Raw genomic sequence first — 25,798 nt, 5'->3', positions numbered from 1 at the left:
CTATAATCACGAATCTCTGCGTATCTATCTGCCAAGAAGTAATGGCCCTTGCTGATATTATCTATGGATAGAATGAAAACGTGCTGCTATAGAACTAAACCCATCGCGTCCACGTCTTCGCTAACAGAACGATATTGGCATACTAAATTTTTTATTTCCGGAAGCTCTCCCGATAATATTGTAGGGGTGTTAGATATTGGAGTTGAAGATTGGGGGCTCTCGACCGATCAGATTGTGTCGCCCGAGATTCGTCATCGGCCAGGATGATCACGACTTCGCTTAGCTTCGCATGAGCTCCCGCGAGCCACCCACGATGCTGGAAACCCGGAAACTTGGAACCGAGTTCCCCTCTCTTCGCCTCAAAAAACCCATGAATCCATTTGGAATCAACGTTGGTAACTGTATCACGCAATCGTGGAGGTCGTCGGTATCGGAACCGATGCTGGATTACTTATGGCATGGGTAAATCGAACCATACCTCTGGGTCGCGATGCTGTGTAATTAAGAGGGGCTTCAGCAAGAACCCATATCATATTCAGTGAAATCGACATACATGCGATACGTAGATCTATACATTGAATAAAAAAAGATGGCCGCCGTTGCTACCAGCATCCCGCAGGGGAAGACAAACACACCAGTCTATACCCAAGAGCAAGAAACAAAATATGAGCGTATGTGTTTTAGCTGAGTCTCCATCGAACTAGAAATTACATGCTAATAGTATACCCACAGTTGACTGGGCAGATCTTGTAACATTAGATCTCTCGCAGTTCGACGAGCCAGGTGGGAAGCAGAGACTTGCGACACAGCTATTCGATGCGATCCAGAAAATCGGATTCTTCTACATCATCAATTTCGGCTTGACCCAAGAGCAAGTCGACCGACAATTCGCCATCGGCAAGGAAGTATTCCAGCTTCCAACCGAGGAGAAGCTGAAATACCGGGCGGACCTTGAGAATGGGGGCTACAACGGCTACAAGCCGCTCGGGCTTCGCGTGAGTACCTTCGCCCAGACCGACCACCTACTTACACAACTTCTTATATCGTTGATAGGAAGTAAAACCGGGTGTATTCGACAACACCGAGATCTACAACATCCCGAAGTTCATCCCCGCGCTCGAGAGGTCGCATCCGGAGATCATCAACGAGAACAGAGACGAGATCGAAGCCTTCGCGCGCCACATCAACGACGGCATCGTAGGAAAGCTCCTCGTTCTCTTCGCCATCATCCTAGAGCTACCGGAGGATTACTTCCTACAGAGACATCGGTACGAGGAGAAGAGTGACTGCCACCTGCGATACATGAAGTACCACCACCGGACCGAGGAGCAGAATCGCATCCTGGAGAATGTGTGGGTATGTGTACCTAGAGTGTCTTTACTTTTTCCCTCTTCTGGAAATGTTGTGTATTGAGTGGCTAACATGTACCTATGTTTTCAAACGCGCAGGTGAAGGGCCACACGGACTTCGGCAGTTTAACGCTTCTTTTCAGGCAGCCCGTCAGCGCACTCCAAGTCCGAACTCCGGAGGGGCAGTGGAAGTGGGTGAAACCATACCCGCAATCGATCACGGTGAACCTCGCAGATTCGCTCGAATTCCTGACGAACGGGTTCCTGAAGAGCAGCATCCACCGCGTTGTCGCTCCGCCACCGGATCAGGCCGATATCGACCGTCTAGGTGTCTTATATTTTGTGAGGCCGGAGGATAGCCTAGAGTTGCGACCCGTGGTGAGCGATGTATTGGCGCGGCTGGGATACGATAAGACGACGGATGGGAGCGCGGTTGGGATCACGGCGGGGGAGTGGGTGAAGGCGCGTGTGGCGCGGGGAGTTACTAGGGATAAGCCGAGGAGTGATGTGTTGGAGCAGGAAATCATCGGTGGCAAGGCGGCCAAGTATTATGATTAAACGTATTTCGCGAATAAATAGCAGTAAATCCAATCAATTCTAACATGATATAATATGCTTGTTTTGCTTAAATCCTGTAAATGAAATGAGATTTCGGCTTCTTAACTATTTTTAGGCATCGTCGTGAATATATTGGTCAAAGACCTCGGGATAAAACTTCTTTCCGTTTTCGCGATGGCTGCGCACCTTCGTTCGTAATTGCGACTCTCCCCAAGTATCATATCTACCCTTCAAGAAAGCAGAGTCGACCGCGTGTCCTTCGTCGGATTCCTTGCTGATGTTAAGCGTACTGAAGTGTGATTGTAGGGACCCGACGGCCTCCGCTTTAGTGAGATTTCGACGAACGCCCTGGAAGAAGGGCACACTGTATCGCTCGTGTGGACCCGAGAGAACCCGGTGTGTCGTCGCTTTACATACGCCATTGGTAACGACTTCGAAAGCCTGGCCGATATTGACTACGAAAGTACCCGGAACCACTGGGACATCGACCCAAGCCCCTACTTTATTGAGGACTTGCAACCCCTTCACTTCAGGAGGTGATGCTTGGAGTAGGAACGTCCACCACCCCGAGGAGTCTTTATGTGGTCCAACGCCTTGTTGCGAGATGGCAGGATCACCAGCCGGGAGCGCAGGGTAGTGCACCAACTTCAAGCGATGCTGGTCTGATAAAAATGGCTGGAATGTCCCAGGAGAAAGTGAAAGAGCTTGGGCAACTAGATCTAAGAAGCGATCGCCTAGTCGTGTAAGCTCTTGTATATAAGCTTCTACCACGGCACGGAGTTTGGGATGCCCTTCTGGCCACTTAAAAGCATCAGCATTATATTATGAATATAATATCAAGATTATAGCTACCTGATTAGGACCCCGCAAACGCTCGTATAGGGGAACACCGGGTTTCCAGGTTGCCGTCAACTCTGTCGCATACTCGAACTGTTCCCTCCTGTCTGTCTTGCCACCCGTGTTCTCACTTCCGACACCACTATAACCCAGAAAGTGTGGTGAATTTTCCAATGCGACAGATTTCTTGACCTCGCCTTCTAACTCAAAAAGAGTAGGCAGTGCATTTACTAATTCGTCAACTACCGTCGATGAGACGCTGTGATTTGACACATATAGAAACCCAACTTCTGTAAGAGCATAGCGGAGATTAGTCAGCAACTCGGGTCTAGTCGAGTCGTGATCCGCTTGTGAGAGGTCTATTACCGGAATCTCACTGAATGAAGTCGCCATTGTCTTGAATTTGCGCGTATAGATTTATAGAGGTGAGCGACCCAGGAAAAGGCAATTTTGGTATAAGGACCCTAGTATAAAGCATAGGATCGTAAGGTCCAGCGAAGGAAACTTAGTTAAGAGACCCCTGACACCTCCACCAATCCGGGTGAAGTGCGAATCACGTCATTCTAGCCACCCATTCTAACTCCTCCCCCCCAAGCCGGCTCGGGGTAGATTTACTCCACACGATCGGATCACGTGCTGATGTAGGTGAATAGCTTCTGATTTATACGTGATATAGGATTCTGGTACGACTATGGGTATAATAATGTAATAATCAACGCTTTTTCATCCAATTACTTATTCAGACGGGGCGCTCTCTTGGGATCTCTCCAAAATAGACATGCCTCGCGGCGGATCTCGTCCGTCTCGACCTTTGTATCCTTAGGCTGGATGACAAGCTGGTGTGCCGGTTTTGAATCGAGGCCGTATCCTTCAGGAGTATATCTTGGCCACTCGGGAGATCCTGGGTATCGGTGTGTGTTCGGGTCCCCGGTTGTCACGAAGCTGGACAAGTAGCCATGGAGCACGTGGCCGATCTCCGGATACTGGGACTTTGGCTCGGGCCAAGTATATTTCCCGTCGGCCGCGTGAGGAATGCCCTTCCAAGCCGGAAAGCTATTGTTTGTGTTGAACCGACCTTTCCATGTTGGTATGCCAGCGGTTGATATCCTATATGCAGTTTCTTGCCCAGGGCAGATATACGCGTAGTCACTCCACGCAGCAGATAGGCGGGCATACTGTGCCTCCTTTTCCTTCGGGGAATCTTTAAAAGGGGACTTGATATTTGTCGCTGGATCCGGGTATAAGGATGCCAGCAATTCAAGATCGTTATTGGTCAAGAGAGGGGCATTTGTGTGCATATACTCTAGGAATTCATTATTGGTTTTCTTGTCGCCTGGAACTGTCCATCTTCCTTCGTTTGTGACAGTAGTTGTAAGTGTTGGCACATGGAAGAAAGTCTCATCATAGCCAGACTGGGAACCGAATTTTTCGAGCATCGGGCCTCCTTGTGTTGGTTGGAATGGCCATGTATTATTGTACAAGAAGTCATCATACATCTTGCTGCTAATCTTTCTGATATCAGTGACTTTAGCAGAACGCAGACAGGCTAAGGCGGCAGCATTATCATTAGTAGGGCATCGAAGGAATGCCATATACTCCTCAAATTGGCGGATATATAACGGATAAGTGGCATTTGGGAACGTTCGTGCAGTGACAGATCCAGATTGGAGGATGGTTCTGGCCATATAGGGCTTTCCGGCATCCTGGCCATAATTATGAAAGTAGTGGATGCCCACAGAATGAGCACCGGCAGAACGGCCACCAAGCGTGATAGCTCCTGGGTCGCCACCAAAAGAGCTGATATGCTTTTGCACGAAATTCTTTAGAAAGAAGTACTGATCTCGTAATCCAAGGTTGAGGAGGCCCTCATTACTGAACATTGCCGACGGTAGAAAACCAAGGGAGTTTAGGCGGTAGTGGAAGGTCACGACAATTACTGGCTCCTTGGACGACGCAACAAACGCAGCCCCGTCCAGACTTTTACTAGTTCCGAAGTTGAAACTTCCACCATGGATGTAGACAAAAACGGGAAGTCTCTTGTTCAACGGAACACCCCGAGTTCGATACACGTTGAAATTTAGGCATGCCTCCCCCTGCGCTTCTATACTGATATACTTGGCATCTTGGATGCACGCTTTCCCATACGATGTAGCTAGCTTCACGCCGTCGAATGGAGCTGGCCAGTCAATAGGTCTAAAACGACCTTCACCGATAGGCTGGGTGGCATAATCGATTCCTAGCCAAGCATCAACTGGGGCCGGGAGTGCAACACCGCTCAATGTAGTGTTTATAGTGGTTCCGGCGAAGTTTCCATACCCTTCGAGGACGACGGGAGAATCCTCAACTGAAGGGAGCTCAGGTGGATCAGTGCGACAAACGCTTATGATGGAACACAATTGGTCGGACAGTCTTGTGGTTCCATAAAATGTCCGACCCCAGAAGAGTGCGAAGCAGACGATGACGAAGATGCCGAGCCACGTTAATCGCTTTATGTAGATCGCCATATCGTAAGAGTTAAGCTTCAGCAGAGAAGAAACAAGGCGATTCGATTCTATGAGGCTCTTGAATCTAGACTCTCATAACTGGGAAGATTCACGTTCACGTTTAACCCCTGAGGCTTACGTGAGAATCAGGTCGTATCACGCTCCGTGCTGAATGACTTCGAAGCACACTTGATAATCTTCTCGGGGTACTTCCGTAATCAGGCCATGTTTTCTGGGACGTATCCGGGGCCGAAATGTGTAAAAGGGACAATTTGGATCCCGAGGGGTTGTTTACCGAGACGATATGTCTCATAATGATAGGTACAAGGTTCGGGAACTCGGAGGGGCTAAGAAAGCCGAGCCGAATGACATCGCAGTTTGTGGCTGCGAGTAATAACGGACGATTGAACGGGTGGGGAGGTGGCTGCCTAACATTACTATGCCCGGGTACGAAGTACTTACGCTATACAGACAGAGGCAAGCACTGCAGGCAGCCAGGCAGGTATGATTTATACGCGTATTGGGCGTATATGTGCGTACATCGTGCACAGTAACATTACTATGTATATATGTACAATGTATACCCCCGCCAAGCTAATGGAACAAGAGTGATTGGCCGATAATTAGCCCCCGGATCTGCCGCGAACTTTGACGAGTGGCTTAGCATGTTGGTAGCATATCAAAGGCAGGAAGGAAACCCACCTGCTACCTGCACCTGCTGCACGTACAATTGACAGTAACCCTCAAATCTCCAATTCCGCAACCCGCAAAATCCGCATCTACCTTTCGACCTTAGTCACTGGTCACCCTCACTGATCCTTACTGGTCCTTGCTGGTCCTGGTCACTAGTCACAATCTTGGAAGTATTCCGCTCGGCATCCGAAAATCTAATGCTTGCCAACTTATTACTTGCGGATGTGGATTAGACACGACTCCGACGTCTTTATCGATGGCTTCGTTTATCTGCCCTTATAGGAACAATAATAGACTTACCCTCCGACAGCGATTATGATCTTGCGTGACAATGCCTCCAAGGAGATCTCATAAGAAATCTCGAGCTGGATGTCGCAGATGTAAGGCCAGGAAGATAAAGGTATGTAGTCTTGGCCAGTCACATGAAAAGGGGGAGGCGCAAAACTGACAGTTCCTGGTGGCTGTTTTGTAGTGCGATGAAGTTCATCCCAGGTGTGGTAATTGTACAAAGCACGGCGTCGCTTGCGATTTCGAACATCCTGGCCTCGCCGACTCCCTCACTCCCGCCGAAACTCCCCGTCCATCGACATCCAGCAATTGCGACAGTCCGTCGACGAGTACCCTCCCACCAACACCATGTATGGACTCGGACACTTCTCTTCCCTTATACCGAAATCCAGAAACGCTTCCCCTGACGGCGAATACGAAAAGTAGTCGTATGATGGAACTGAAGCTTATCCACCACTACACCACCATCACCTGCGAAACCCTCGCCATATCGTCGCCGGTAAGCGAGAGGATATGGAGGAACACTGTCCCGAACCTCGCATTCTCCGGCGCCAATTTCCTAGCCGACGCTCTCCTCGCCGTTTCCGCTCTCCATCTACGATATCATTCGCCGCAGGACCAAGAATTGGTGCGCGCCAGCCACTCATATATGGCATCTACCCTATCCGAATACGGCGCAAGTTTAAGCAAGGGTATTAACGAGTCAAATGCCGAAGCGCTGTTCCTCACAGCCGCTCTTATCGCGTTCCAATCCACAGCATCCCGCATCTTCTCTAGAGACGATAGCGGGGACCTTAAGGATAGGTCTGATGGATATGTCTTGCCGCTATCATGGTTCCATTCGTTCCAGGGCGTGAAGGCTGTCGTAGCTGCCAGTTGGCAATGGTTGCGCCATAGCGGTATCGTTGTCCCGATAATCGAGTCACAACCCGCGCTCAACCTTGATCTTTCGGGCCAGAATGCGAATTTCTTTGGGCATCTCCTGGATGGAGTTGAGGATGAGATTATCAGTCTGGAGGATGACCTAGATGCTCAGGAGACAACGCGGCAAGCGTACCAGCACGCCGTCGCTGTATTGGACTGGGCTCACAAGATACCTCACACTGGCGCCCCACTCGTATTTCTCGCAACCGTTTCGCGTCGCTTCGTTGAGTTGCTCGAAACCCGCCGTCCCCGCGCTCTTGCCATCCTTGCTAGCTACTTTGGCCTACTCAAGTGTCTCGACAGTGTCTGGTGGCTAAAAGGAGTAGCACGCCGCGAGGTAATGGGTATCATATCGCTATTCGATCCAGACGACGAAGAATGGTGGCCGCGTCTACAGTGGCCCCTCCGAATCGCGCTGTACGAGGGTGATGTCATACCGCCAAATGTATGGGGCGCGGATTGGGCAGCCGAGACGGCGCTCCTAGAGGAAGCCAGCCACAATGGTAACTTTGTCAGTCACATCGAGCTCCTGAGTCAAATGTTCACCGCCATGCAGAATATGCCGGGGGGACCGGCGGCCCTGGATGTTGCCGTCCGTCAGACCTTTATGTCACAATCTAGAACACTTAATCCATACGCGCTAATGAACGACGTCACGCATCCTACCCCTTGAAAGCCCTAGGAGTAGGCATAGCTCTTACTGAGCATTATCGGGACGAGCATCGATTTTACCAGCTTCACCCTCTTCAATCTACCGTGCACTATCCAACCATGTTGATACAAATGCTACTCATAATTCTCAATATTTGAGATATGCATTTCCATAGCAACATGATTATCCCGCTCCACTATCCGGATCCGTTGGGCATTTATCGACGCCGGTGTTGAGCAGTTCACACAGAAGTTGCAAGTATGAGGGATTGGGATGAAAGGTTATAGCATCCAAGTACCATTTTATATCATCTAGGATGAGTTTAGTGGTTCTAGGTACTAAAGGTCACTAGTGATTAGGGTGAAACGGTGTTGTTCACTCCACTAGCGAATCGATTTAAAATGGGATAGGGTATACATAGGAAGGATCTATTGACAGTGTGTAAATACGCACAAAATATATCCCCGCTCTACCATTGTAACACAAAGACGTGGTGTGAGGAAAGACTGTAGGATAAAGGCTTAAATAAATAGCAGATGACTTACAGGAGATGCTTCAATAAGGAGCACACGGATTTCTAGGTAGCTAACTGGGAATCTTATCTAAATTTCACGTTAAAAATAAATATTATTTTCTATACTCCTCCTCAATTACATGATATGAGAGTAAACTCCGTATCCTCATATAGAGCGGAGTATCACATCCATGGATGTATTGAGACACTCCCTGAAGTCACGACTCGGAGTACTCCCGGAAAAGTGGGACACTAAGATCACGGATCGGAGAAGGCCTAGCGGGGAGAGTGCCGGTCTTACCTCCTTACCCAGCTAGGTAACGTCATAGGTTGTGTCACATATAAGAGTTATATTAAGCTTCTAGATCAATGCTTCCTCTAAGAAAGCTTACCTATATACAAGCAATATAGCAACCGAGCCTCAACCGGAGTAGTGTAACTGCATCCAACTTCACGCATATTCGAACAATTAAACAATGATAAATGTGACAATTACAACATTTGAGGTCGCAACCATTCTTGGTGTAACGTATGATGATTTTTATACTTATAGAAAACCCGAGTCACCTCCAGTATGATGATAGGTATCTTAGGTAAGTAATGCATGTTTCAAAGAAAGCTGGAGCTTAGATCCTACAGCGATAACTACCCCGCTCTCGGTAGTTTAATATACTGCATGAGCGAGGGGGCCGCGGGTGGTAACTTGATTCTCCTCCTTTGAAGATCCGGAGGTTGGAGAAAGACAATGTCAATTCCCGATGCGGCCGTGTATCTTACGTTACGACATAACATGGCTGCTTTGAGGGGGCTGTCTGGTATAGTAAGATCGGTGCCACTTATATCTCGGTGTGCTGTTTCCGCGAACCGGACCTTGTTGTTGAGTTCTGGGAAATTTAATCTTAACTTTTGTTATAATATTCAATCGCTGAAAAGACTATATTCGAAAATGCTGCAAGGATGTGTAGTGAAAAATGCCTTTCTTAAGAATGAAACCCCTAGTATAGGGGTTTGGCAAACGTTGCCGGGTCAGAATGTCTCGAGGGTGCTAGCACGCGCAGGCGTGGATTGGGTGATGGTAGATTGTGAACATGGAAATATTGACGGTGAAGCTCCTTATTCTCTTACAGGCAGGATTTAAATGCTGATTCTATAGATGCCGCAATGCACGAGGCCGTTCCAACTATCGCCAGTTGCGGTGTCAGTCCCCTCGTGAGAATGCCCGATATGCAGGGTTGGATGATTAAGCGTAAGATTTCCAGTAAAATCCGTTGATTTCATATAACTGACATCTAAAAAGGGGCACTGGATGCTGGAGCACACGGCGTAGGTGACTCGCGAGCAATCGAAATTCAATGTCGCTAACAGTCCAGGTTCTAATCCCACTGCTTCGTTCTGTGGAAGAGGCCAAGAAAGTTGTCGCCGCCGCCAAATTCCCACCCCAAGGCCAACGCGGATTAGGATCTCCGTTCGCCATGGAGCGATTCAACCCAGCTCCATCCATGACAGAATATCTGCAGCATGCCAACGACTCGCTCCTAACGATGGTGCAAATAGAGACGCAAGAAGCGCTCGATGTCGTCGAAGAAATAGCCGCCATCCCTGGCATCGACGTGCTCTTCATAGGACTATTTGACTTGGGGAATAACATCGGCCATCCTATATTAGACGGAGTCATCAAGCCTGAGCTCCAGCAAGCCATGGAACGGATCCTGGAAGCGACGAACAAGGCGGGTAAAAAGTGCGGTTTCTTCGCTACGAGCGGAGAGCAGGCTAAGGAGTATGCGGATAAGGGATTCCACATGATTAGCGCGGCGCTCGACACGACGCTGTTGCAGGCTTCGCTAGGCGTGTCGTTGAGTGCCGCTCGAGGGCAACAAGCGCCGAAGGCTGGCGGTAGATATTAAGAACATCTAAATGATAAAGGAGTGGGGGAACTAGCATTTCTCTGTCCCTACTCATGGAGGGCAGCGAAAGGATATACTCGTATCTATATGTCTATATGAGATAATAAGCGATGTCATATAATAGACCATTTTAATTAAGCTTTCTCGGCTAGATCCATCTTATCTTTTACCTGGTCGATGGTAAATCGATGCATGAGTTTAATGGATTTCGACGCTGACTGTGGGTGTTCTTCCGGAGCTGAAGACTTGCTGATGTGTATCTGTGAAGGGGATATCAGCTTACGAGAGGTATTTTATACTCACCCAATTTACATACCACAGGGACGTCAAACTCATATAGATCTCGCCAACTAGGCTTGGATTCTGATTTGATGATATCGATCTCCTTGAACTGGAAAGGCCGGGTGTCCCAGACGTCAGAGAGAACTGACCTAGCCGTGGTACAAAGCCCGCAGTTTTCACGCGTGAACAGCGTGATCCTACAGGCTTGAAGCAATCGAGAAGTAGCTCTCATTTTGGCATTTGAAGCTTTACATAGAAAGACAGAGGGTTATTAATTCCTAGAGAAATGATCCTCATGTAAAATCATAATTAATTTAGTCGTATGAGTTGCGTATAAATCGTATGTTAAGTTGAAGATGGAGTCCATAATGAGTAGACGAATTATAATCTGGTATAGAGGTATATGTTATATTAGCATATTACTCCTCATAATTAGCTATGCCTTATTACTGAATATCTCAATCGAGGTGTCTACCCCACTAGGCGGGGCTTCAGATTCTGCCGCCCCACTTACAAAAGTAACTAAGATGAACTTTTGGTGTGTCAACTGTTATTATTTCCTTCAATGTTGAGTGAGCATGACAGTAACAAATGATGTCGAATCAGTTTGAGTTTATGAACGTCAAACATATTGCTCGCATAAAGATTACAAATCCCATCGACACTAGAATTGCCAATCAGAGTGCTGACAGACTATCTGTTTCTCCGCGGTGCCTAATAGGAGGACAATTATACTACGATAAAGTCAGATAGACATTCACACATACCAATAATCGAACGTCGGTACGTCATAGGTACCTGGATACTCGGTGGCTTCTGTGGGGGACTTTTGACAAGGAAAGTACAAAGCTCCCGAAAAAGGAAGGCGGTGAGAAAGCTCAAGGCTCTCGCAGCTTCCACCAGCTTCACCTACAAACCATGTGCGATTTATGAATTATCTAAATTATCGCAAAACAAATACAAGTCCAAATTCACCTCACTTACTAAGACGCCGATCGAGCTTTGAATCTTCGTCAAAATACCGTACGTGTGCGCGACAATGGCCCAGAAATGTGTCCACAAGGGTTGCGGCAAGGTCTACACCGATCCGGACGAGGTCTGTGTCTACCATCCGGGTCCTCCAGTCTTCCATGAGGGGCAGAAAGGTACGTAGTCCAAGCTATTCTGAGAAAAGGAAATACAACGTAAATACCAGGACATTACCAAGATAAACATATTTTCTAACATGTATTTTTCTACATTTAAGGCTGGAAATGCTGTAAACCAAGAGTCCTAACCTTCGACGAGTTTCTCGAGATCAAGCCTTGTACAAAAGGCAAACACAGTACAACGGATTTACCCCCCGAGATCGAGAAAAAGGCGCCGAGTAATCTTGATCCAGCCACACAATCTCTAGCGTCAAAACTTGCCGAAGTTGTATCAGCGCCTACCCGCGCACCTTTAACTCCCCAGCCAGCCCCTACCGCGCCACCGCCACCACCTGAGTCCGAAGATGACGACCCGTCTCTGGAGATCCCAGATGGAAAGGTTTGCCGACGGAAAGGCTGTAATATAACTTATAAGAAAGGCCAAGGCCGATCAGAGGATGAGACATGCATTCATCACCCAGGCGCTCCCATTTTCCACGAAGGTAGCAAGGGATACAGCTGCTGTAAGCGACGAGTGCTAGAATTCGACCAATTCATGAAGCTCGAGGGCTGTAAAACATCACCTAAGCACTTGTTCATCGGGTCCGGACAGCAGAAGAGCAAGTCCAAAACGGCAAATACTTCGACCTCCGAAAACGGAGAGGAATTGCTAGAGACGGTGCGACATGACTTCTACCAGACACCATCGACGGTGATCGCATCATTCTTCCTCAAGAAGATTGATAAGGAAAAAGCCACGATTACGTTCGAGACACAAGCGATCGCGGTCGACCTCCCGACCAGCGACGCGCAACCTAAGCGCTATAGAACTAGCGTTCCGCTGTATGGGAAAATCGACGTGGAAAAGTCCACGTATAAGATCCTTGGCACGAAGCTGGAAGTCAGCCTGTACAAAGCAGACGGCGCGAGCTGGCCAGTCCTACGTAGTGACGAGAGGTTGACCGGCGAGATTTTACAGGTTGGACGTGCGGGACGAGTATAGTCGGCCGAAAGCTAGCTATACTATATACGCTCAACTTCCAATCATATCATCCGTCGCATCCATGGGATCTATGAGTTTGGGACAAGACAAGACGGACAAACAAACCAACAAACGGCATGGCGTCGAGCTGAGCTTTCCGGAAAGTGTCTGCAACACCGGCATATCTGCAAGCGCCTGTCCAATCCCTGCGCAGATCCCAACCCCTCCACCCTCGTCCAGGATATTGAGACGGCTACTACATAAAATTCACATATCGCTCTAGCAGTCTAGGTATTTCTGATTACAAAACACTTGTTCTCGGATTTCTCGATATAGCGTAGTCTCTCTCTCACACCCAACTAAATAACAACATGAAGACGTCAAGTTACTCTAAATGACCCTAATACCGTGAGATCACTGATCACCCCGTAGTCTTATCATGCCAATGTTTGGTCTGAATGGTTTCTCCGCAATGGGGTCCCCATCCGAATATCATTGCCCGCTACACACTCGGTGTGACGCGCACGCTTACGAGAGGGAACTTTCGGAAGGTCTGTTCTCTTATCGTGTGTTGAAGTATCAACATCAACATCAGTCAACTTGATTTTATTCTCTTTTATTTTGTGATTGCTATAATGCTATAGTTATCGCTATTAAGCAACTAGGATTCCGGGATTCTGGGGATAAAATACCCAATAACGACTTAAACAAATACAATATGTCATCGGTCCAGGATCCCCGATCGATTGCCTAGACAGCTAGGCTGCTAGATAAAAAAGTAAATTGCCAGGGGGGATTATAATACATACGCTGACGAAATGACTCGTTCCGCCAAAGAAAATTTCGACTCCCGACCTTTTAACCCTAACTTGGTAGCTGGGTCTCTTGGCGGGTACGGTATCTACTAGTATCTACCGGCTGAGCCGCTTTGCTTTTTACGAAGTCGCCCATACGTATTACCGACCTAGACCTGCAGGATTCGGCCGGGGCAGACAAACCCGCGGCTTCCCATCTCCACCGCCGCCCCCTTTTTTAGAAAGGATCTCTCCTTGGCAAATCTACAGATATCAGACTAGCGAACCTTCACATGTCTGGGTACCATACATAGCACATCATTCCTCCCGCCTAGACGTTTTATTTACCGGCTTTAGATAACACCAGTCCGGGGCTGTCCGGGCGCGATGAAGATCCCCACCAAGCTGGGGTAGGCTAGGGTAGACGGACGCTTGGGTGTGCTAGGTTGCCAACCATGTCAGCCATGTGAACATGGTCTGTGAAGAGATCCGTGACGCGGCGAGCATTCCCGCCTCTTGTTATCACGTTGGCGCCCAATAGTCTGGCGCAGCCACACCGCTTGGTCACAATTCCCGAGTAAGAGGGAGGAGAGTCACAGAGATATCGTATATTATATCAATGTATGTATAAATTAGATTTGTAACCAAAATTGCCCTATGAAACCGATGCGTCAGACATGTATCGCAGTCAGCCGCACGATCGCCTTGCCGCCTGACATCCCTACGAAAGACGGCCACTGCCTTACCCGTTCGTCATCGCCCACGTCTATCGCGAAACACATGGTTTGTCCGGCTATTAGATCGCTTGCCTGGTCAACGTGTTCGCGTTCCGGCTTAATGCTGGGGCTAAGACAATGATTAAATCGTTAGTGGCTGGTGTCTAGTTTATATTAAGCATACATTTTGATTGGGTTGGGACTCACGCTGTGGAGGTGGACGCGGAGACGTCTGCCATTTTACGAGCGGTGTTGCTGCGGACCTCCCTACTTGCCCGTCTGTTCTCCTTAGCCTTCTTGTAGAATACTCGGAAAGCAACGTGAATGATGTGGCCGAGCCCCGCAACGACAAGAACAGGGGTACCCAACGCGAGGGCCCAGAGTCTAGGTAATGAAGGATTAATTAGTGACATATTCATGAAGCGGAACGGGAGCTATTATAATATACGAAGGAGACTTACGGTTGTCGGACATTAAACAAGTGATGCCACATCGCCAAGTTGATGCCCAAGATCGCAATCTCGGACCCCAGCTGAAGCATGGTCCATGTGGACCAGTAGAGTGACATGAGGTCCTCACCGTCGCAGAATTGTAGCGCCAGAAGGGCGAAGACCTCAAATACTAGGAGGATGGCGGCGAGCAGAAACAATGATGTGCACCATGCGAGAGAAATCTTAAGCTTCCTCCTAAATGTGCTTTCGCAATGTTCCGGCTTTTCTCGGTATCTCATCGTCCTACGCGATAGGTAAACGGTTAATATCCTATAGAACCCAAGATATTGTATCGATAGCTGTTTGTCACTTACGATTGAAAAATCCATGACGAGACGAATAAGATGAGTATGACTGAGCAAAAGAAGGTCCAGTAGATACCGTCAAACTGGGGTCTATCGAGATGAGCCGCGAAACGGGCATAGTGAGGACATCTCTTGGGATCTTTCGGTGAGAATTGTCCACCCATTCTGAGTCGGAGATAATAAATCGTAGCTATTCGTGACAGAACCTATGGGAAGCAATGGCAGACGAAAGTCGACCCTGTTCTTGATATAATGATAGCCTGACTCAGGTGCCAAGAAGCCGTCCGTTGGGCGGTAGTGGATATCCATCCTTGGGCACTTTTGAGATTAGGATTACTTCTCACCATATGCAGGAAAGAAAAAAAAAGAAATGCCAAGTATATTTAGAGCGCCTCTATAAAGCGCCATGAAAGTGATAAAGAGGCGAAGTAAGTTGGCGATGCACGTAATAGTCTGTGGAACCCCCCGTACGGATCGGTTCCTAGGGTCTGGGCCGGAGGAGCCAGTAGATGCGCGACTCAAGACCGAGACGGGAGGACAGAGGTGGAGAGTCGCCAGGTTAGTGTGATGCCGAAGCAAACTTAATAAGGACATATTTCTCATGGCTGCTTATTCGGGTGGCCCCCACAGTTCGGATACACGAAACTTTGACTTCCCATGTCCGATAGATCGAAACAACGTTGCTGGTCCACTTGGCGAACATTGACCTTGGAACAAGACCGCCATCTTGTCTAGTATGATGCCCCTAGTAGACAGCCATTACGTAGGTAGATCTTGGGGGATTCACAAAACCCGTAGATCTACTATTCCATTCCTTCCATCAGTTCGGTCCGATCCAGAACCATGCCCTTCGTATTGATATACTCCCGCAAGGCATCCCAATCCGTCCCTTCTTCTTCGCCTTGACGCCATTTCTCTTCGAACCCCCACGCGCAAGCGATCTTGTCTAACGCAGCTCTCTCCTCTTCTCTTATCCATCGTGATCGCAAAGGCACTCCCTGGTTCCAGGTAACTCGATTCATCTGATCGTTTGCCGTCGTTAATGCAACCATGCCGAGTGACCCTGTGAATCCAACGTAGGCTAGAATACCGGCAAATGCTATATTAGTCGCAGAGGTTGTGTCCATTGTATTTTGAAAATTGGAAAAGCTCGTGGCCAGTAGATATGCTGCTACTGGTGTTGCCGCCAGTGTTCCTCCTGGTACTAGGCATTTGCGCAAGAGTTTATTTCGAATAAAAGCCTTCGTAGCATAACTATTTTCTACGATACCAACCGCAGCATCTAGGTTCTTGACCTCAATCGCGGTGTCTAGGGCCTTCTCGATCACCTCTGGCTCGATGGCGTTCGCTATCTTGTTCGGACTCTGTTTTACATAGCTGATCGATCCTTTAGATTCGCGGGGCATAGGCTTCCACGCATACATCTGGAATATCTGGGGAAGTGTCTCCGGCTTCCCTAGACGGGCTTGAACTTTGACATATTTTTCAAGTAGTTTAGGTGTAATGAAGACAGGTGGGTGCGATATTACCGCATAAGCATTGTGCGATATCTTGTCGATAATCTGTTTGACCTGAGCCGTCATGCTAATGCTGGGAGTCTCCGACGATTTAGAAGAGTGAGAATTGCTTGCGCGATCTAACGAAAGAATCTCCGAAGCAGTCGAATCCAGCTCATTCACCATATGGGTAAGTTGTGGTTGTACAGTATCATCCATAATATAATCGGCTACGACCCAGCATGCCCGGAGAGCTGCATTTATATCCGCTTCTGATGGTATGCCTCGATTTGTGAGCACCTTAGATTTGCTTCTTTCAATATAGGTCATCATATTGGTTACAGATGACAGTTCCTCTCTCGCTTTCTTAGGTGTATTGCCATCTTGAATTGGAGTATCGCGAGTATCTGTAGAGCTTGATGTCGTTTTCTCGGTTGAAAATACTCCAGAGACTAATGCACGTTTCTGTATTGTATTCGTCTTTAACAGCCTTCTTTCTATTTGAATTCGAGGCCTAGTAGTGGCATTGTGAGCTCTCAATGTGGGTTTTGTAGAGTATAAGCGACGGCCGACGATCGAATCGCAAATCTGACAGACCGTCGGCACTCGTGGGATGGGAGCGGATCGAGGCATCGTTGCGATGGTTGCAACGTGGTAATATTCGGCGAAAACGCTCGCAACGACGTCTAGCAGGAGAGCCAGGGGTGAGAAGAGGTAGTTAAACACGACGATGAATGCTGTGAAAAAGAAGTTCAATTAAGACTTGCCAATTAATAAAAACTATTCTCATTGGATAGCATTTCATTTAATTACTAAAAACTGTTATAGCAATACTAGTTGCATATAGAGGGCAACTGAAAATATGCTCATATAAGGACTGAAATGACCATGCTCCTTCCATTCTTTATTAATAGCGCTTTGAGTAATTTCCTTGGATTCTGTTCAGTGGTATCGTGACTACCTAGCTTACTATTCCAAAGTAAAAAATCATCTCATATAATATAAGAAATAGCAAAATAGAAAGAGCGAGCACATTAAATTCTGTTACGTGCAATAGCAAGGTACCTAGTACTTAGTTACAGGTCACATATCGATAAACATCCGGCGGGGCAACTTGCGCCACAATGTGACGACAGCGGGCGGCTGAAAAGCTTACGACCAGCAATTCCCAACGTCGCCCCATAAATTGATTTACTTATCCTTCTACCTCCTAAACCATTCATCGATAAGGCACCAGTCTATCATTTCCGCCATTGAATTGCGTCGTGTGCCGTTACGATTGCTTCCTTCTTGTACTAAGATACCATTGTAGTCAAATACTAGATATACATCGCTACTTCGTTTTACCTCATTCGAGAAACTTGCACGGTTTTGCCATATCATCTTACAATTGTATAGCCACGCATGGTGACGGCCCTTCAGGCTATCTTCTTAACCTTTGCCGACTCTCTTCGAATCGAATCTCCGATACCCTGCCTACGAAACTGATAATATCAACACTCTAAAATAGCCGGAGCTTACTCTCCAAAATGCCTCCACCACCTCCTCCCCCACCGCCGCTCCCAGGCATGGGAGGACCGCCACCGCCTCCTCCACCACCCGGAGGGTTATCACGACCACCGCCATCGGGCGCCGGCCGAGGTGCCTTACTCACCGATATAACGAAGGGAAGAGCCCTCAAGAAGGCCGTTACGAACGATCGATCTGCTCCCCAAGTTGGCGGTTCGTCAGGAGGTGGAGGTGGAGGAGGACCGCCTATGGGAGGAGCGCCCCCTGTCCCGGGCCTAGGTAGGGCTCCTGCAGTTCCAAGTGGTGCACCACCAGTTCCAGGAATTCCGGGAGCGAATAGGGCAAGAAGCAATAGTGATTTTGTAGGCCGTGATAGCGGAGCGTCAGCAGAGCCGGCGCCTCAACTGGCAGGCTTGTTCGCAGGCGGCATGCCGAAATTGAAGAAACGTGGCGGAGGTGTAGATACTGGGGGTAAGTTATTGATTCTACTGAGTTTATATAGGTATACAGATCACTCACCATTTACGCAGCAAACCAAAATGCATCCTATTTATCCGACTCCGAGTCCTCACCAAAGCCGCCGTCGATACCGAGACCGCCTATGGGATCAGCACCGGCCGTTCCCACGTTACCAGGACGTGCAGTGCCCGCGGTCCCAACGGCAGGCACCCACGCTTCTGTAGCACACCTTAGAAAAATGCACAGCGATGTTCCACGACCGATCTCATCCGTCTCGCTGTCCTCTTCGAAAGGCCCACCGCCGCCGATCGGGAAGAAACCCCCTCCGCCTCCCGGATCCAGAAAGCCTGCGAGCTTGTCGTCACATGCTCCCCATCCTCCACCTCTACCCGGGTCGCATGCGCCGCCAGCTCCCCCGCTTCCGTCGACATCGGCACCCGCTCCTCCAGCAGCCCCACCTCCACCACCATCAGCTGCACCCGCACCGCCGCCTCCTCCGCCAGTATCCGCACCCTCTATACCCCTGGCGCCGCCCCCACCTCTAGCCGCGTCTCAAAGACCACCTGCAGCGCCGGCACGCTCACAACCCCCACCCCCACCGCCAACTGCAGCACCTTCAAACGTACCATCACCAAACATCGCCCTCCAAGCCGCCATGCGCGCAACTGCAACGGGAGGCCGCTCCTCCCCAACCTCGATGCCACCCCCACCACCCCCCGCATCCGCGCCTTCTCAACCGTCACTAACCAGAGAACCATCAACCTCAAACCGCGCCCGCGCCGGGTCGACCCTGCGATCAATGCTAGACCCAAGCTCCTACACACTCGCCCCGAACGGCGGCGGCAGCAACAGCAAAAGCCCAAGCCCGACCCCAACAGGCAGCGGGGTGACCAGCCCGCGCGAGCCACGCGAGCGGTACATCGTCCAGGACAGCCGCTGGCGCTTCAAAGACGAAGCCGAGTTCCCCAAGCCCCGCCACTTCCACGGCGGGCCTCGAAAGTACCGTGCCGGTCGCGGCAGCAGTGTTCCCCTCGACCTCGGCGCGCTGTAGAGCGGTGTGAGGAGGTGGAGAAGTCGGAGTGCTGTGGCGAGGATACGGGGGGTTCTTGGGGGGACGGGGGTTGGGGTTGGTGTTATTGAGGAGGGGGGTGGTGGTGGTGATGGGAATGAGAATGAGAATGAGAATGAGAATATGAAGAGTGGAAGAGAGGGGAGGGGGGATAGGGAGGGGAGAGTTAGTAAGGAGGTGGTAGTGAAAAGAGATGGGGAGAAGGAGAAGGATGGGTGGTTGAATATTCGTTGGTGAAATTGTTGGCCACGTACCTGCCTACGTACCTGGTCCTTGGGTTGTGAGAGATTAGCTATTCAAGAGGAGGGTAGGGGATGTGGGTGATGATGAAGTTCTGTCTATGATTCAAGGACGATGGACTTTGCTTCCGTACCTACGCATGTCCCGCCTCTATGATAGAATACCCATTAGAAATGCAAATGTTTTCCAGTCTGGATGGATTGGTGTTTCGTTATTTGTCTTCGTGTTTTACGGCGTTCTAAATACCTACTTTGCAAGCATACAATGTTTAGCAAGTTGTTACTCACCAGGTAAGTGTTGTGCCTACAGGAGAAATGCATGAGGCAGAGGGATACGGAACAGAATACCTCACGAAGTTCACGAGCACACAAATGAAGAGTCAATTGCATATAAGCCGTATCATTGTCATGTAGCTATCCGACTATCTACAGAGGTAGTAGTCTTGCTCGACTATTCGCGAAATTCTTTCGAGAAGGCAAGAAGCAAGAAAGTAGAAAAGCGTAGCCCAACATGTCAACCACCTAAATAACTAGGTGTCCAGGCTATAGTGCAACTCTGACGAAGAAAGGAGATGGCACCGACGAAATAAACCCTTTCGAACCCTATACATCACCCATATTCATAGGTTCCATTATAGAAGACCTAAGCTCGACTAGCGATGATACCAGAACGGAGGTTTGTGACGAAACTACCATATGGAAGGTGGAAGGATCACAGAACCACTAATCCGTGAAGATGTCGTAGAGCCAGTCAGAGGCATGCCATGGATCACCGTGTCCTGATTGTTGTCTCCCCAGTAACCCACCCCGTCGATGTTCTTGACTACTTCGATCGTGGAACGGATCAGCTCATCGAACGCTCCAGTTTCCTGTAACTTCTTCGGGGACCAATCAACTTCTTCTCCGAACTCAAGGTTGCGGTTCTGCTGAAGCGCCTTGTTGACCGTCTTTGACTGCATTGATACCTCATACCAGGTTCCCAGCTGTCCAAGTTGTTGATATACGTCGCGCTGTTCGAGCTGAACGGTTACCTTGCTGTCGCCCTCTGTGATGTCGGACGGGTCCATATCATGAACCTCACAGATCTCCATCACGTCCGAGGCACCGTTAAATTTGGTGTAAGACGCAATATTACGTGTTCGAAATGCCAGCATGTCAACTTGGTAATCTCTCTTGGCAGTAATTTCTACAATGGGCACTCCGCTCTTTTGAGGGCTGTAATGTAACGTAATGTTAGCTCATCTAAAAAAAAAGAGGTCGTGGTAATATTTTACTCACACTATGCGCATGCCGCGAATAAGATCCTCTGCGAACTTATTAAAGTCCTCGCCTAAGTCTTGAGACTTGGATAGACTGACTTTGAAATCCCACGATCTCTTGGGACAGTGTATGAAGAGAGCAGAGGACTCGCAAGGGAACTGGCGAACTTGATAAGTGAAATCGTCTCCGTCGACCTCGACGATGAATTTGCAATATCTCTTGTCCGTGGTTAGAGCACGGCAGGTGATCTCGTAGACGGTACGGCGCGTGTCGCCGTTCCACATTCTCTTACCGAGGCTGTCGTTCATAAATGCGATGTGGTTTGCGTCCGCTCCCTCTGAGGTAAGGATGTTCGTAAACATGACATCGAGGGGGTTGGCGTGATGCTTGTCTAGGGCCTCCTTGATACCATGTAGCTGCTCTCCGTCGCCCTGTGTTTGTAGATAACTTCGATTAATCTTCGTGAGGCAGAATCGTCCAATCTGAGCTTTCAGGGATACTTGGCCCGGAAACACTTCTAATGAGCCCAGCATATGAGAAATCTTCTCGGTCATGGCCTCAATCAATTGAGGGGCTGGGTCCTCAGATATAGACACCTTATGCGACGATGAAGGATATTTTCGAGTGCTCCTAGAACCTGCCTGTTGTTTCATGGTGCTATGCAAGATTTGGCCTTGACTGTCGCGAGCGTAACTGCGAGTCTCGGTCGGAGGCTGGCGTTGCTGTAGAAGGTGCATGTTCCAGGTTTCGGCAAAAGGGTCAGGGCGAATCGTAGTCTGTTGCGCTGGAAGAGACTGGACACCCCCACTCTGGGGCATCATCTCTTCAGCTATCTCGTCGATGACGGTCTGAAGTTTCTTCATGCTTTGCTCGTCATCTGATTTATCAGATTCCAGGTCTATGAGAATACCCTCCTTCCCATGAGTATCTTGAGATGCCTCCTTACTTGTGCTTCTCTGAGCACCTGGGATCAAGTATCTAAGGTGGGGTGCCACGAAAGAAGTTGAACTGAAATTCTCGGATCCTGAGTCAACAGTGTTGTTATTCTTCTTAGGTTGATTCTGAGAGGTACTCTGCGAGAAATTCGGGAAGCTTAATGGTGTTCGATCCGATATATTGCCCAGGGTGTTTCTTGAGTTCATGCGGAGTTGCTCAGTAGGGCGCTGTCTCCCGGCAGGGCGTCGACCACGGTTGCCGCCGTCGCCGTGGTTTCCACGATTACCACGGTTTCCACGATCACCGTGGTTGTTACGGTTGCCACGGTTGCCATGGTTGTCACGGTTGTCACGGCTGCCACGCTTACGTTGGCCTCCCTGGCGGCCATTATTATGCCTTCGATCGCCCCGTCCCATTCCAGAGTTTCCTCTTCTACCCCTGGTAAGCGTCGTGTGACCACCTCGAGGAACCTCTGGCACCCGTTGCTTAGGCATGCCTTCTGGTGACCACTGAGGCATGGTCTTTTGAATCTGCTCTGGTCCTGACTCAGTTAGAGTAGGAAGGGCATGGTTGGCCTGACGAGGTGGTCCGCTCTTTTGCTCATGGGTATTCTCCTGAATTAGCTGCGGTTTAGTCTTTGACTGAGTTGCCTTTGGCAATGTCGGGATTACTTGGCTGATTTGATGAGGGAGCAATCTGTCTTGTTGCTCATAGATTTCCTTCTGTGTCAGACCATGCTCGCTATTGTAGTTACTGGTCGCTTTTAAAAGACCCTTGTGGATGCCTGATTCTGGGTCTGGGGTATCTTTTCCATCCCCATGAGGTAACATCAGCTCCGGCGTAGGCAACTTGGTGATCCATGAGGTGACACGTGGGTTAGGGTCAAATGGAACGGAAGACGCCACATCAGTGGACGGCTGCTTAGCTCTATAGTGCCACTCCGACGAGAAGGCTATGTAGGGCTTGCCCCTATTGCTTGACGAAGTCACCGGGGTGGAATTTGCTCCTTTGAGAGCAACCCCAGACATGGTCACAACTACACCCTTATCAAAGAGTCTTCCATAAGCTGAGTTGTCCTCAGCCAGCGAATAGACCATTCGGTCCAAGAAGAAAGTCTTGAGGATTTCCTTCGCTCCGTGCGCCATGTACGTGAACTTGGCAAGGCCGCCCTGTTGGTCCTCTGCATAAATGAAGCTCTCGCAGCGGAGGTCGGCTTCAGACGGAATTGACTAGTAGACAAGGGTTAGCATATTCCTCTTCATTGTAGTTAGCTCGATGTAAAGCAACTTACAGCGTACTTGGCCAAAGTAGTAAGTTTACGCTCAGCCATAGATACCTCGTCTTCAGACTCGGCCCCGATGTACATGCAGAGGCCATCGCCGCTAATCATCATCTTACAGCCAGTGAGGTTTTGCAACTTCACAAAGGCTTTGCTCGGGACCAATCTTGACAATACTACGTCCTTCTGCACCAGAGTATCTGGCATGATCCATGCCGTTCGATACATGGAATCTCGAATATGCGAGGGTGCCAAAGCCATCACATATTTCTTCTTCTCCGATTTAGAGGTAGCGTAGGCGCCATCACGCCATTGCTTGAGAGTCATGATGTGCTTGGAGTTGTCCTATAGGATAATTAGATAAAATCTCAAATAGAATATTCTGACGATATTTACCAAGCCTCTACTGAGCTCGCGTTGGACAATCTTGTCCATTAAGGACTGACATTTCCCCATAACAGCGTCCTCCTCAGATGCTAGGCATCGGATCTTGAAAGAGGAGAATTCGGAATTGTAGGCCACTCGGGCGCCCTAAAATTAATTAGCAACTGAAATAGAGTGCAAATTGATCGATAATATCGAAAAATTCTGATTTATTTTCATAGAAACTTACTTCGATGCTCTTCTCGAGTTCATCAGACAACTCCGCGAGCCCTTCTGGTCGTAACATCCAGTCGGATGAGAGAAGGAACTCAGAATATCCATTGTTGTCGTTGGCCGCCGTAGTTTCACGAGACCAAGACGCAGCAGCCCAGCCAGGAAACTGGCTGCGTACTTTATCTAGCACCCGTGGAGATACGCGGGGTTCACCCATATCATAGCGCTGTGACGCGGACATTTTAGTGGATGCCATCAGTTCTAGGTAGAGATATGTTAGTTTCTGGAGCCGACTTTTTGTATTTTCATAGAATACTATGAAGGTGCCCACGTAGAAAAGTAAAAATAAAATCAAGCTCAGTTGATGTAATCAGTGACTCGCCTTGGTATAGAGTGAAAGAAAATAGTAAGCCCCATAGGTTTGCACAGTGTCAATCAATGGAAAATTGAGTTCTGATGGACCTGGAAAGATTGCTGGAGATTCCCAAAGGGTACATGTACAGGGATGCTTCCGTATGATTTCAGGGCGTTTAACTGAGTAGGTGATTATGGGATGAAAGTAGAATATTCAAGTAATTGAATACGTAGGTGAGATGACGGTGATGAGGGAATATGTATGGTAAGCAATCAACGTGAATGGGGCACCTTTTTACCATTAAGAGTAGGCCAAAGCAGTGCTTCAAAAATTACTCTAACCAAGATATCCCAATTAAATCAATTGATTTAATGGGAATAGTCTCGTGGTGTAAGGAAATGGGGTACATATAGAAGATGATGATCTTTCTTGACTTGGGTACTGATAGATGGGATGGGAATGACCTATCTCAGAAAAAACCAATGTAGGAAAAGTAGAAATAAAAAGAAGTACAAATAGAAAATAGAAAGGATCAACTTACTAGAATAAGGACAAATGTAAGTCTAGGGTTAACAGAGGTATTTTGTTAATGACAGAACCGAAATTCGGGTTCGAGATGTTGACGAAATAAGATGCAGACGAATTGTTGGTTGTGAATGTTAGAAAATTCACGAGAATCCTTATGGGGATAAATATATAAGGTTGGGACCCCAGATCACAACTGGGGAGTGTTTGTAGGTGTCAAGTGCGAAGTTCGTAGATATCCATATGGTAGGGAATGAATGATGTAAAGTGTGAAGTGAAGTGTTGGATGGGCTGAACAAGATAAGATGGCCATATTGAGGCTGATCTTAGAATGGCGAAGTCATAAAAGGTTCCATTCCAAGTACCTAGTACCTTGTGATACTTAGGTACCTACAAAGTGTACCTAGTACCTAAGTGATTTGTTGAAGATTGAAGATTGAATACCGTCCACTTCAGTGGTGGGTACTAAGTACATACCTATAGGTAATATCAGTGAATCTAGTAGGCTCCGTTTATTTTATGAGGGAATTCTCTCTGTCGAGAGCAACCGCAAGAATTCGGTAATATTGAAGGCAATTATGATTATGGTACTTTCCTGTCGTTGATATGCCCCTTCCTATAACCCTGAGTCGGCGATATCATACACATATACATGTCGAACCTACTAGATACATATAGGTAGCTCTTACTAATAGCTCTATAATGAGCCCGTTTCCCACAGGTTCTACAGGAAGCCACTATCCTTACATAATAGTCAAGTCTATATTAGTTTTATACACTAATGTACATGTAAGGATAGAAAATAATTACTAGGTACTTATATACATGTCAGGTAACATGTAAGTAGCTTGTACGCAGATCAGGCGAGTACGATCAAAGTATTAAGTTTATAAATATAGGTAGGTACCTACCTGAAGTACCTAATAGATACCAGACGCCCATATTATTTTAATGACTCATTTATCTATCATGTAGGTACTAGGTAAGTAGCTTTATGATTAATTATAGCTTAAAGTTCAGGGAACCCGCCGAGATTTATTCCATGAACCCTTAGTACTAAAGAAGGCCTACCCAACTACATCTTATGTATGTATGCGAATATCAATTATGTTGTAGGTTCTGGAACGACTCTTTGTCACGGAAATCTTGAAATTTGGCTACTCAACGCGTAATTA

General features: G+C 48.2%; 11 protein-coding genes across 11 annotated transcripts; 5 read left to right on the top strand and 6 right to left on the bottom strand.

The window, feature by feature from the left end:
* Window positions 1-589: 589 nt before the first annotated feature.
* On the top strand, window positions 590-2,161 carry GGS22DRAFT_196884 (Clavaminate synthase-like protein; the record flags this gene model as incomplete). Its single annotated transcript, XM_047965903.1, has 4 exons — window positions 590-671; window positions 733-995; window positions 1,054-1,356; window positions 1,449-2,161. 4 exons carry the CDS (start codon window positions 590-592, stop codon window positions 1,905-1,907), a joined length of 1,107 nt encoding a protein of 368 aa, XP_047823123.1. The 3' UTR covers window positions 1,908-2,161.
* On the bottom strand, window positions 1,963-3,306 carry GGS22DRAFT_69595 (putative hyoscyamine 6-dioxygenase). The gene is made up of 2 exons (XM_047967832.1): window positions 2,760-3,306; window positions 1,963-2,708 (listed from the first exon to the last, which is right to left on the bottom strand). The coding sequence occupies exons 1-2, from the start codon at window positions 3,135-3,137 to the stop codon at window positions 2,019-2,021; spliced, it is 1,068 nt and encodes a 355-aa protein (XP_047823122.1). The 5' UTR covers window positions 3,138-3,306; the 3' UTR covers window positions 1,963-2,018.
* On the bottom strand, window positions 3,307-5,365 carry GGS22DRAFT_69581 (alpha/beta-hydrolase). The gene has a single exon (XM_047967831.1). The coding sequence runs from the start codon at window positions 5,246-5,248 to the stop codon at window positions 3,476-3,478; it is 1,773 nt and encodes a 590-aa protein (XP_047823121.1). The 5' UTR covers window positions 5,249-5,365; the 3' UTR covers window positions 3,307-3,475.
* A 596-nt stretch (window positions 5,366-5,961) lies between these two features.
* GGS22DRAFT_153578 (uncharacterized protein) lies at window positions 5,962-8,423 on the top strand. The gene is made up of 2 exons (XM_047959874.1): window positions 5,962-6,320; window positions 6,393-8,423. The coding sequence occupies exons 1-2, from the start codon at window positions 6,252-6,254 to the stop codon at window positions 7,803-7,805; spliced, it is 1,482 nt and encodes a 493-aa protein (XP_047823120.1). The 5' UTR covers window positions 5,962-6,251; the 3' UTR covers window positions 7,806-8,423.
* A 227-nt stretch (window positions 8,424-8,650) lies between these two features.
* GGS22DRAFT_153576 (Phosphoenolpyruvate/pyruvate domain-containing protein) lies at window positions 8,651-10,826 on the top strand. Its single transcript, XM_047959873.1, has 5 exons — window positions 8,651-9,401; window positions 9,452-9,544; window positions 9,596-9,621; window positions 9,669-10,462; window positions 10,519-10,826. The coding sequence occupies exons 1-4, from the start codon at window positions 9,044-9,046 to the stop codon at window positions 10,200-10,202; spliced, it is 1,011 nt and encodes a 336-aa protein (XP_047823119.1). The 5' UTR covers window positions 8,651-9,043; the 3' UTR covers window positions 10,203-10,462; window positions 10,519-10,826.
* GGS22DRAFT_69545 (uncharacterized protein) lies at window positions 10,218-10,826 on the bottom strand. Its single transcript, XM_047967830.1, has 2 exons — window positions 10,519-10,826; window positions 10,218-10,462 (listed from the first exon to the last, which is right to left on the bottom strand). Exons 1-2 carry the CDS (start codon window positions 10,714-10,716, stop codon window positions 10,337-10,339), a joined length of 324 nt encoding a protein of 107 aa, XP_047823118.1. The 5' UTR covers window positions 10,717-10,826; the 3' UTR covers window positions 10,218-10,336.
* Window positions 10,827-11,440: 614 nt separating this feature from the next.
* GGS22DRAFT_153574 (integrin beta-1-binding protein) lies at window positions 11,441-12,981 on the top strand. Its single transcript, XM_047959872.1, has 2 exons — window positions 11,441-11,629; window positions 11,731-12,981. The coding sequence occupies exons 1-2, from the start codon at window positions 11,524-11,526 to the stop codon at window positions 12,612-12,614; spliced, it is 990 nt and encodes a 329-aa protein (XP_047823117.1). The 5' UTR covers window positions 11,441-11,523; the 3' UTR covers window positions 12,615-12,981.
* A 693-nt stretch (window positions 12,982-13,674) lies between these two features.
* GGS22DRAFT_69515 (uncharacterized protein) lies at window positions 13,675-15,147 on the bottom strand. The gene is made up of 4 exons (XM_047967829.1): window positions 14,909-15,147; window positions 14,565-14,837; window positions 14,311-14,487; window positions 13,675-14,233 (listed from the first exon to the last, which is right to left on the bottom strand). The coding sequence occupies exons 1-4, from the start codon at window positions 15,061-15,063 to the stop codon at window positions 14,059-14,061; spliced, it is 780 nt and encodes a 259-aa protein (XP_047823116.1). The 5' UTR covers window positions 15,064-15,147; the 3' UTR covers window positions 13,675-14,058.
* Window positions 15,148-15,602: 455 nt separating this feature from the next.
* GGS22DRAFT_69509 (uncharacterized protein) lies at window positions 15,603-17,143 on the bottom strand. Its single transcript, XM_047967828.1, has one exon. It carries the CDS (start codon window positions 17,026-17,028, stop codon window positions 15,703-15,705), a length of 1,326 nt encoding a protein of 441 aa, XP_047823115.1. The 5' UTR covers window positions 17,029-17,143; the 3' UTR covers window positions 15,603-15,702.
* Window positions 17,144-17,598: 455 nt separating this feature from the next.
* Window positions 17,599-19,489, top strand: GGS22DRAFT_153568 (uncharacterized protein). The gene is made up of 2 exons (XM_047959871.1): window positions 17,599-18,375; window positions 18,435-19,489. The coding sequence occupies exons 1-2, from the start codon at window positions 17,925-17,927 to the stop codon at window positions 19,412-19,414; spliced, it is 1,431 nt and encodes a 476-aa protein (XP_047823114.1). The 5' UTR covers window positions 17,599-17,924; the 3' UTR covers window positions 19,415-19,489.
* Window positions 19,490-20,212: 723 nt separating this feature from the next.
* Window positions 20,213-23,984, bottom strand: GGS22DRAFT_196882 (uncharacterized protein; the record flags this gene model as incomplete). Its single annotated transcript, XM_047965902.1, has 5 exons — window positions 20,213-20,886; window positions 20,950-23,096; window positions 23,159-23,491; window positions 23,543-23,677; window positions 23,760-23,984. The coding sequence occupies 5 exons, from the start codon at window positions 23,982-23,984 to the stop codon at window positions 20,361-20,363; spliced, it is 3,366 nt and encodes a 1,121-aa protein (XP_047823113.1). The 3' UTR covers window positions 20,213-20,360.
* Between the last annotated feature and the right edge of the window lie 1,814 nt (window positions 23,985-25,798).

Source organism: Annulohypoxylon maeteangense (genome assembly GCF_022496945.1).
Source record: "Annulohypoxylon maeteangense strain CBS 123835 unplaced genomic scaffold GGS22scaffold_2, whole genome shotgun sequence".
NCBI classification, from domain to species: Eukaryota; Fungi; Ascomycota; class Sordariomycetes; order Xylariales; family Hypoxylaceae; genus Annulohypoxylon; species Annulohypoxylon maeteangense.
This window is presented reverse-complemented; position numbering and strand designations above follow the sequence as displayed.

Coding starts and splice junctions, on each gene's coding strand:
- GGS22DRAFT_69509 (XM_047967828.1), bottom strand. CDS start 17,028: ATGCCTCGATCCGCTCCCATCCCACGAGTGCCGACGGTCTGTCAGATT.
- GGS22DRAFT_69545 (XM_047967830.1), bottom strand. CDS start 10,716: ATGAGAGCTACTTCTCGATTGCTTCAAGCCTGTAGGATCACGCTGTTC. Junction 10,463..10,518: donor ATGAGTTTGACGTCCCTGTG/GTATGTAAATTG, acceptor TCCCCTTCACAG/ATACACATCAGCAAGTCTTC.
- GGS22DRAFT_153578 (XM_047959874.1), top strand. CDS start 6,252: ATGCCTCCAAGGAGATCTCATAAGAAATCTCGAGCTGGATGTCGCAGA. Junction 6,321..6,392: donor GTAAGGCCAGGAAGATAAAG/GTATGTAGTCTT, acceptor GCTGTTTTGTAG/TGCGATGAAGTTCATCCCAG.
- GGS22DRAFT_153576 (XM_047959873.1), top strand. CDS start 9,044: ATGTCAATTCCCGATGCGGCCGTGTATCTTACGTTACGACATAACATG. Junction 9,545..9,595: donor GCAGGGTTGGATGATTAAGC/GTAAGATTTCCA, acceptor ACATCTAAAAAG/GGGCACTGGATGCTGGAGCA. Junction 9,622..9,668: donor TGGATGCTGGAGCACACGGC/GTAGGTGACTCG, acceptor CTAACAGTCCAG/GTTCTAATCCCACTGCTTCG.
- GGS22DRAFT_69595 (XM_047967832.1), bottom strand. CDS start 3,137: ATGGCGACTTCATTCAGTGAGATTCCGGTAATAGACCTCTCACAAGCG. Junction 2,709..2,759: donor GTTTGCGGGGTCCTAATCAG/GTAGCTATAATC, acceptor GATGCTTTTAAG/TGGCCAGAAGGGCATCCCAA.
- GGS22DRAFT_153574 (XM_047959872.1), top strand. CDS start 11,524: ATGGCCCAGAAATGTGTCCACAAGGGTTGCGGCAAGGTCTACACCGAT. Junction 11,630..11,730: donor CTTCCATGAGGGGCAGAAAG/GTACGTAGTCCA, acceptor TCTACATTTAAG/GCTGGAAATGCTGTAAACCA.
- GGS22DRAFT_69581 (XM_047967831.1), bottom strand. CDS start 5,248: ATGGCGATCTACATAAAGCGATTAACGTGGCTCGGCATCTTCGTCATC.
- GGS22DRAFT_153568 (XM_047959871.1), top strand. CDS start 17,925: ATGCCTCCACCACCTCCTCCCCCACCGCCGCTCCCAGGCATGGGAGGA. Junction 18,376..18,434: donor CGGAGGTGTAGATACTGGGG/GTAAGTTATTGA, acceptor CCATTTACGCAG/CAAACCAAAATGCATCCTAT.
- GGS22DRAFT_69515 (XM_047967829.1), bottom strand. CDS start 15,063: ATGGGTGGACAATTCTCACCGAAAGATCCCAAGAGATGTCCTCACTAT. Junction 14,488..14,564: donor TTGTTTAATGTCCGACAACC/GTAAGTCTCCTT, acceptor TTCATTACCTAG/ACTCTGGGCCCTCGCGTTGG. Junction 14,234..14,310: donor TCCGCGTCCACCTCCACAGC/GTGAGTCCCAAC, acceptor TCATTGTCTTAG/CCCCAGCATTAAGCCGGAAC.